At 45.3% G+C, this 9,407-nt stretch overlaps 2 protein-coding genes across 2 annotated transcripts; both read right to left on the bottom strand.

The window, feature by feature from the left end:
• BDBG_01663 (splicing factor) lies at nt 1-3,752 on the bottom strand. Its single transcript, XM_031720430.1, has 4 exons — nt 2,087-3,752; nt 1,360-2,023; nt 672-1,252; nt 1-523 (listed from the first exon to the last, which is right to left on the bottom strand). Exons 2-4 carry the CDS (start codon nt 1,961-1,963, stop codon nt 23-25), a joined length of 1,686 nt encoding a protein of 561 aa, XP_031576615.1. The 5' UTR covers nt 1,964-2,023; nt 2,087-3,752; the 3' UTR covers nt 1-22.
• A 307-nt stretch (nt 3,753-4,059) lies between these two features.
• BDBG_01664 (ARF GTPase activator) lies at nt 4,060-7,796 on the bottom strand (the record flags this gene model as incomplete). The annotated part of the gene is made up of 4 exons (XM_031720431.1): nt 4,060-5,491; nt 5,606-7,431; nt 7,525-7,658; nt 7,733-7,796. The coding sequence occupies 4 exons, from the start codon at nt 7,794-7,796 to the stop codon at nt 4,060-4,062; spliced, it is 3,456 nt and encodes a 1,151-aa protein (XP_031576616.1).
• Between the last annotated feature and the right edge of the window lie 1,611 nt (nt 7,797-9,407).

Below are 9,407 nucleotides of genomic sequence, written 5' to 3' on the forward strand. Positions count from 1 at the left end.
GTTGAGAACCGCTCCCGGTATTTTATATAACTAGGTCAAATAACTTTATCAATCTTCTCCCTGCACTTGGTTCGATCTCGGTTCCATCCCTGGCGATTTTCATCTCCTTGTTCGCGTTCCAAGGGTTCCGGAGGCCTCTTGTGCGGTGGAAAGGGAGACGTCGCCAGCACAACCAGTCTACACTGAATGACCTACCAAAAGACTGATTGTCATCGTCTTTCCCTTTGTTCTCTAGTTGGCCAGGCCCATCTTCCTTTTCCGAAGTTATGTCGTCTGTGCGATCGATTTCCCAGAATATAGAGCCCCGAGCTGGATCGTCCACTACAGAGCCCGCCGGTGCCGTTTGCGTGCGAGGCGTAGCCGTGATTATAAGAAATTCGGAAGGCGTCGTTGAACTGGTTTTTGGGGGGTTTCCCTCAGTGCTGCTTGGTTCGCCAGTGGGGATAGGGGAGGCCATCCGGCCATAGCCGAAATATTCTCCAGATTTATTCGCGGAAAATACCAGATATACAGCCGCTGAAGTCTGTTACCAGAAAAAGGGGGAAAAAAGATCAGTTAGTAACATTTCACTTCTGGCTTGTAAAATTATATCAACCATCGTGATCCACCCATTCGAATCCGACTGCCTTTGGCAGTAATTCCTATCATATGGGTAGAGTAGTTTATCCCACCTCATACGCATGGTTCAGAACAGCCTCGTTATGTCTCTGCGTGGCCCATACCCCACTCACTCTGCTTCGCTCAAGATCTTCGATAGTCAGGCTTTTAACTATAAAATACCGTTCAGGATGTCTCACATCTGGGCGTGGAAGACCGTGACCCTTGGAGAAATGGTTCAGAATATGTTCTCCGCGCGACTCGGCAACCTCATTTTCATCAGTAACAGTACTCGAAATCGTCGGAAGTGGTGGTGACAATGCCATTCTATTGTTAATCTCAGAAGCAGCGCCCCTACGCAGCTTGCAAACCAATTTAATGCCCTGGAACCTTGAATCATGGAACCTTGTCACTGCAGAGACGCAAGCCGCTTCTGTCTTATAATTCACAAACGCACATTTGCTATTTGAGATAAGGAATACACTTTCAATTTCTTCTGTAGCACCTTGAGAAAAGTGATCCTTGAGATCAACAATGCTTGCGCGAGACGGGAGATTCCCAACCCATAAGGCGAACCCAGACTGTTTTGGCTTCCTCGGCGGTCCTATGGGGGTTGGTGGCACGTGGGGAAAAATGGGCAGTTTTAGTTCCCCCCCTAGGTATCAAACATGAGAAGGATTCTGTGGAGTTGATGTTTCACGCATATTCCTCTTAAACTGCACACCGCCGGCGGGGGGAGGGGGGACAGGGCACATAACTAACCTGTTGTTCTGTTTCTTATCGACTGGATGACTTTTCCAGCACGATTGCCTGACACTGAGCCATCGACTATAGTATAGCAGGCGGTCGACTCCCTGGCCGGCCCCAAGGACCTGGCCTGGTGTGGTTGTTCATGCGTAATACGGGCGTAGTCCGGGGGCTCAATGTTATTGTTACTCCGCACGCGTGGGCCTATTGGTATGGGTTGGTGGTTGTATGGCATGGCTTCGGGTGGAAAATGCTGCCAACTTGGCCCTTGATGGAAGAGTGCCCCGTAGTATGTAGGTTGGGGGAAGTGGAGAGCAGCGTGATAAAACAGGGCCTGCGTGGAGGAGGTCATCTGATTTGTGAAGACGCCAGGCATTGAGGGATAATTGAAAGTTGCATCATATCGGCGACAATTCCATGTATCGTGTGCCTGAAGAGATGCGTGTCCTGGAATCTGAAAAGGTGAGGAAAATTGTGTAAATGCCGGTGGTATTGGACAGTAAGCGTGCTGAAGAGGTAAACGGGCAATACTAGATGTCGATGGCATTCCAACTACAACGGACCCAGGAGGAGGCCGTTCTTGGTCCGCTCTAGACTGGGTAGTGGAAGTTTGCGGCATCCCTATGGCTCTAGAGGAATAAAGCAGTCCTCGTCAACAATAGCCAGGGTTCGTTGTTCTCTTGGTTTAACAAAAATAAGCTCTGGGAACTTTCAATGGGATGGTGCCTATTTATTAACTCACTTGGCGCATTTAGAGCCCTCCGATCGTCTTCTTCTCGGATTCCTTTTCTACAGGAAATATAACATATGTTGTTATCGGCAAGGTACAAATTGCAACAGTAAAGAACAATACTGCTCTCGCTATTGGACCAGTACAAAAAATTCGAAGCAGAAGCTAAAACGACGTTATCCCAAGGTATATAGAGAGATACTAGGATGATCGAGGACTTTCTGGAAAATAGCCTAGGTATAGGGGAAGAAGAGATGCTTAATGGGAGGAGGACACGCGAAGCAGAAGAATAAGCTAGACACCGAAAACTAACAAGAAAGGAAGTCTGTGCCTCTCCGCTAACCTCCCCCCAGCGATTCTGGCGGAGAAAGGCCACAGACAGGTATAAAAATTAATACCAGGGAGAGGTTCCCCAGAGCGGGCCAGGGCACCGGACGGCTGAAGAGATAGATTGAGTAGCGTCACTGAGTCGTCTAGACCCTGCAAAGCTGAGCCTGGATGGACAATCTGCAGTTGTCAATGCACAGGTCCAGCAACACGTCGAGCTTTATCATTGCGACCTTTTGGCTCTCGGGCAACTCCAATTGCGGATCGGTCCGTTCGATTGAGACAGTTCTTCCTGTGTGTGCCCTTGCTTGACCATTGCAGTATGCGTTATTGTATACTGCGGGCACATTCTCAATTTGTAGGAGAATATCAAATTGGGGATAAGTTTAGTCCTGGTCCGTAGAATAATACTAAATCAATTAATGAGTCGTCGTGGCTAGGGGAGTGGCGGGGGAAACCAGCGGGCAAATACCCATGTTTGGTTTGTGAATTCCTTTTTCCTAATCAAGCCAGGCGCAAGACATACATAGGATACCTGTACAGCCCAGAAGCCAGAAGCAGGGAACAAAGAGGCAAAAATCCAAGTTTATGCCTACCCGTAGCTGCGAGCTGGTGGTGAGTGGCAAAATATGATCTGCGATGTGACTGGTTTGCAAGCAGGGAGAAGTTTAGGTGGTTATTTAAGCTTGGTTTGTATGCAGGAGTTTACTTTGCAAACAATGTTCAACAACACAGTTCAAATTATTAGTTCAGTGGATCCCTACTTTAGCAACACGGGGATAGTGTCATTGGCTCCTGCTTTAACGGAGTGCTATACCGCCTCCAGGAGCCTGAACTGGCGCTTCTCTAGTGGCCAAGAATGAAATACCTTGACGGAGAATATCACGGGCCTTATGGATCAGGAACTTCTACCCTTGCCTCTGATCAGGATCTATCGGCCTTATTCCCCCCGACCTTCCTCCTCACTAACAGGAATAAGTAGGGGGTGACGAACCGTGTTAAGACCCTGGCCTCCGCTCCAACGCCAATGAGTAAGAGCACTACCAAATTCACAGTGCCAGAATCAAATCGTATTATCAATAAGTATTGTATCATTGAGGTATCATGCAATATCAAACGTACACAAAAGTGCAATTTCCGACCCAGCAGAAAAATAAATATAGAGGGAATCCAAAATACATTCGCAGCCCAGAAGGGCATAGTAATACCGGTTGAAAAAATAGGGTAACAATGAAGACAGGGAACGGCTAGAGTGGGGGTGCATTATTCGACAACAGTAAGGGGAGTTGCCATTGTATAAAAGGTGGCCTTGGGGTGCAAGAGACCAAGAAAAGGAGAAAAAAAAAAAAAAAAAAAAAAAAAAAAAAGAATTAAGGCTAGATGAGTACCTCTGGTCTTTCCTGACAAAGCCGCCGAGACCCGGTGCGCGGTGTTCGTTCATAGATTTGAAATATATATATATCATTATTATATTCGTCGTCAAAATACGGCTTCATACCCCCCGTTTATACAGTGAGAGAGCGACAGTGGCTTAGTCACGTTGAAAGGAGGACGTCTAAGCTCCCAACTCCGGCACCATCACGCGGGTTATATAGGTAGGTGGTAGATCCAAAGAACCATCGGTAGGAGTCAATAATAGGAAATGCCACTCGCGGAACCTATCGGTCTGACCCCAATGCAGCCACCTTTCCCGCAAATCGAGCTCCAGCGCTGCCCCGCTTCCGCAGCCTCTCCTTCTCCTTGTTGTCCAGCCCTGAAAGCGGACGAGAGCCAGGTATTGACGTTGATATGTTCTCGCCATTGGACGAGGGATTGCCACTGTGAATCAGGGGCAGGGCGCTGACGGTGTCAGTTCCCGGATTCCCCACTGATGAAGCAAGCGGTCTTGATTGGACGGTAAAACCTCCCCTTGACTTAGCTGTCCGTTGGTTTACATACAGTTGGGCTGCGGGTGATAGAGGAATGGTTGGCATTTCATATGGAATCTCTGCCCCATTTTGTACAAGCAATTCCGCAATTGGGAATGGTACATGAGCTGAAGGAGGTACGGTAGTAGACCTGCCGTCCACAACCGTTGTTTGTCCTAATGAACTGGGAGCTGCGGGGTCGGCAGCCGCAAGAGCCAGGAACACCGGGTGGGTATTCCGAGACCGGTCTCTTATATTGAGATTGGCGCGAAGAGCGATCCCATACAATACACCTTGAATGTCATTCCTTTTGATAGATGCCAGAAGAGTCTCTTCAGCTGTAGAGTAGCGGGAGAGGGTGGCTAAAAAAGGCTGTACGTATGCTCTGTCGCTATATTTTGCTGTGATGAACTTCAGTCGTTGTTCTCTAGTCGATTGAGCAGTGGGCTTGAGTGGTGGGTCTAGCCGAGACTCCCAAATCATATTGCTAACCCGATTTCCAACTTGTAGGAGTATCTCGACGATGTCGTTAGAAAATGAATGAATGTCAAGAGTGAGGGAGCGAATTTTTGAAATATGGGTGCCCAATGACCGATGAATCCCGCTGCACTCAATACACAGAACGATGCCAAGATTGATTGACACCCATTCCACTTTAGACAGAGATCCGCAATCCGCACACCAGCAATTCCCTTGGTCAGCATCACGGATTGTTTGTAAAAGCTTCGACGGATTCTCTTCATAACTATTGCTATCGCTCCGAACGTAGCTGGGTCGAGCGCCAACTGTCGTGCGGCGATTAACACCGGAAGAGGAAGGATTGGAATATGTATGTTGAGCGGAGTGGGAGGTCTTCCCCGTTAGAACGGAGCCAATACCACGGCGAATGGCACCATCCGTTATCGGTTGTTGAAGGGCAGCAGGTGGAAGACCTCTGCCCTCCACAGCGCTTTGCAACGCATTGTTTATAGCGACAATCCAGGCATTCATGTCTTCTTCTGACGTCGCTTGATATATCCTCTTATACTGGGGAGTTATGACCTCGAAACAAAAGCGCCTTTCAGCATTGCGGGCTTCTCGGACAGACGCCATCCGTAAATCGATTGGGTCCATGTGTAAGTCCAGTTTTTGCTTCCAATTGCTGTACTCTGAAAGTTTTCCTTGGTCAAGGACTATCCAAAACCTGTCATACGACAATTAGTGATTGTTTGACATATTACGAGATAAAATTTCAGGCTTCCACAGCCTTCACAATCATATAAACAGCCGAACTTGGAAGCAAGTGCGAGCAACATACTTATGCCAGGCTTGTTTGTTTATCCCCTTTGGGTCTATGTGAGAGCCGGGGCGTGATAAAGCCCATAAAAGACCCTCCTTTCGATGTTGAAATTCCTGCATATCGGGAATCGAACCGGACAAGTCACGAGTCTCTAGGTCCCGAATACCTTTGAATCTATTTGATCCTGCTGGTGTAGATGAAGATCCGACGGGCGTTTCAATGAGAACAGGAGGATTCAGTGACGAAGAAAGTCCCGAATTGCCACTAACAACTGTTTTCAGTTGTGAACCTGTACTATCTGCACGTCCAAGTTCAGAGTCGGATTGATGAGAAAGATTGGAGATTCCCTGTCCCACAGCAGGAGCGCCAGAGGCTGGTACCGATCCCGGTTCAATGTACTTCTTTGTACTCGTTTCCAAGGCTCTTCGCTTCTCTTCCCTCTCCGTGCGCTGAAACTGAAATTCTTTATCGGCTTCGGATACCTCATCTATAAGCGCCTGGAGCTGAGGGACCATCTCCTCAATCCTCTTCGCTGCAGCCAGATAGTTCTTTGCTTGTGTATCAGCATACTTTGTCAGGTGAGATAGCACTTCCTGTTCCTTCCGTCCACCATGAAGGTCCTGCATGAATGATGAATAGTCGAAACGTTTCAACTCAAAATTCCTTCGTTTCGTTTGGTATTTCGAGTCGCTTTCTGCCCGTTTTTTCTCTTTCAAAGAATCTTGCCTCTGACCCAGGTACCGTCCCACGTAAGCATAGTAATCCCTACTTTCTTCTTCGAAATCCTTCTTCTTTGATTCCGCTTGCTTGATGTCATGGTTGTATAACTTGGAGAGCGGATCAATGATGAGTTTCTGGAGGTGTATCGTATTCTGTTGTTCGTAATTCAGAATTTCTCGAGCGATTCGGTCAAAGTAATGCTCCAATGCAGGTTGAATAGCATTGGAATTAGACGGAGATGCATCATTGAGCGCTGTGATAAACGCACTAACAGAATCATTACACGCGATTTGGGCTTGATACGCAGCCTCGGCCCTTTTCAAAACCTTCTTCATCTTGGCCCGCATATTACCTGTTTTTTGTTCCAAAGCCTTCATTGTAGCACGAAACAGCGGCCCATCTTCAACTGCACTCATGTCCTCCCCTGGCCGCTGGCATGTTACGTCCAACTTAACAGAGCTCTGCGGTTGGATAGGAGGTTGGGATGGTAGCTTATCCCCAATCTCAGGAGGGGTTGGAGGATGCTGGAGATCACCAATAGCTTCGGTGTCGCTCATTCGGGAGTGTACGGACTGGGAGGAAGCCACGCGATAGCGAGGAGGTACAGTCAGGTCGAATCCAGGAGAAGGAATCTGAGGACTAGACGAAGGTCTAGGTACGTTTTGGACCCAGAAAGAAAATGTTGCAAGCGTGTTGAGCCGGTTTGTTCTTTGATCGTAGTCAAGGAAACTACAGCAGTTGCGCCAACCGCCACCTCTATCCTCTGCTTGTCTGGGAGGCTTCCATTTCCATGACCAGTCAAATTGAATTGACGGATCCCCTGAGGTCGAAAAATTCCCCACGTGTTTGACGTTGGAGTTATTCTGTAAATTGGGGTTGGCGTGGAATTCCCGGGTGACTAGGTTATCCAGATCTCTTGAATTTGATGCGTGGGCGAATGTAAGGCCGGTAAGAACCGTATCGATGGTCTCGGGTAGACAAGTCGCCACACCGTTGGTTGTCGAAGGCGCAAGCTGCCTCGCCTGTCCCTGCCGAACGTAAAAGGTGAAGCAAAAATTCAACTCGTCATCATTATACAGTTTTAGAAGAAAGGAGGGCAATCCAGTAGATGGTGACTCGGGGTCCTACAATCGCCAACCAGTGTTTAGCATTTTTTCATTCTGCGAAATAGAGGAGTGGGGGGGGAGGAGGGGAAGGATAGGGTAAGTAAAATTTACCTGGATGTATTCAATGGGTCGATCGTCCCCCGAGTCCCTTTTAGGAATAACCTTCGTCGAGGGGAATGAATTCGTTGTGATAGTCAGGAGAACATTTCCACGAGAGTTGCTGATTATGACAGACGCAATGGCGACTACAGCGGGAGACCAGAAATGGAGTCAATACGTCGGATTGGAGGGGAAATACTGGGAGGCCATCGAGACTTACGCCTTGTTTGGTCTTTGAGATAAAGCGTCCCCAGTTCATCTGGCCTGCTGCTTACATTTCCCATTGTTAACAAGGTATGAAACAAATGCCATTCAACCAAAATTTGTTGCTTCGATCGCAGCGGTGGGGCCGGTCATCTAACAGCAGAGAAAGTCGACCTGGCAAGGCCAGAAGGGCTTCTGATCACGCGGGTGAGATTGGTTGTGTCATCAGTTGAGTGAAGGCATGTGGCGATTGAATTCATAGAAGATATGTGTGTGCAGCGTGGGTTGAAAAGAGTAGTTAGCAGGAGAGCATGTTTCATGGCTGGTGGTTGATAGTAGTGGTAGTTACGTGGTAGCGGTGATGGTGATGATATCCATTGTTACCTAGGTTAGAGTTCCTGCCACAACCCTAACGTAAAATGTGTTGGTGATTACTAAACCTAGCCTAGTCACGTGCCACCGCAACCTGTTGGTGATTACTACATCTACCCTAATCACGTGCCACCCACCTTATATATAGTTTCACCTTAGATTACAGATAATAAGTTTAATAACATTATTCTTTAACAGGTTATGAAGCCCTTCTATGAATAACCACTGATAATGTATTAATTACATCTTCACATATCATTGAACATGTTCTTTGAACCTATAATTAATTTAAAATTCAGTAGAACATCAGATTTGATGAAGAAATACATATTAACATATAGAAAATAAAATTCAGAAGTGCTGAAAGTGTAATAGAGAATAACAGTTAACTTGATAATATTTACAATAAATAACTCTGATAATTATTTTACAGATCTGATTGTTTAATACATTATTAAAATATTGAATTATAAGAATTGTAATAAGCTACACTTGATCAATTATATAGACTATTTCATTATACTTCACAGATTCTGCTGAAAGCTCTGATTCTTGATTGCTGATTCTGAGTCAAAAAGCTCTGATTCTTAGTTGCCAATTCTCAGTCAAAAACTCATGAAATTTCTATTCTTTCACCCTGAAGCTTCACTATGTATATGTATAAATATTCACTTCAATCACTGATTTCTGCATCTTCTCTTTCTTTTCTTCTCTAATATTTTTCATGTTGTATTATAAGATCTATATATTATACTAATCTATTCAGTGTAGATGCTCTTACACTTGAAAAATGTTCATCATCTTCTTATTAGAAATGATTACTCACTGAGTGTGATGAGCTGCGCCCGATCAATTATATAGACTATTTCATTACACTTCACAGATTCTGCTGAAAGGTTCAATTCTCAGTCACTGATTCTCAGTCAAAAAGCTTCAATTCTCAGTCATCAATTCTCAGTTAAAAACTCATGAAATTTCTATTCTTTCATCTCAAAGCTTTATTATATATATATATAAATATTCATTCTGATCACTGATATCTGTATCTTCTCTTTCTTTTCTTATTTAATGTTTTTCACTTTGTATTATAAGATCTATATATATACTGATTTATTTAGTGTAGATCTCTTATACTTGAAAAATAATCATCATCTTCTTATTAGAAATGATTACTCACTGAGATATTCAAATATGTAATAACATGTAAGAAATAGAGAGATAAATAATCAGTTAAGCAAATACTGAGTTCTCAGATAAAAGCTTACTCATCAGTTATTCTAACTCTGTAATAAGATCTTATAAAGAGAATATGATTTTAT

The sequence above is a fragment of the Blastomyces gilchristii genome, assembly GCF_000003855.2.
Source record: "Blastomyces gilchristii SLH14081 genomic scaffold supercont1.3, whole genome shotgun sequence".
NCBI lineage: Eukaryota > Fungi > Ascomycota > Eurotiomycetes > Onygenales > Ajellomycetaceae > Blastomyces > Blastomyces gilchristii.

What these genes read in the sequence shown, in the direction of transcription:
- BDBG_01663 (XM_031720430.1), bottom strand. Translation starts at nt 1,963, where the DNA reads ATGCCGCAAACTTCCACTACCCAGTCTAGAGCGGACCAAGAACGGCCT. An exon ending in GATAAGAAACAGAACAACAG is followed by an intron (nt 1,253 to 1,359) that starts GTTAGTTATGTG and finishes TTTGATACCTAG; the next exon opens with GGGGGGAACTAAAACTGCCC. An exon ending in TTCTGAACCATGCGTATGAG is followed by an intron (nt 524 to 671) that starts GTGGGATAAACT and finishes TTCTGGTAACAG; the next exon opens with ACTTCAGCGGCTGTATATCT.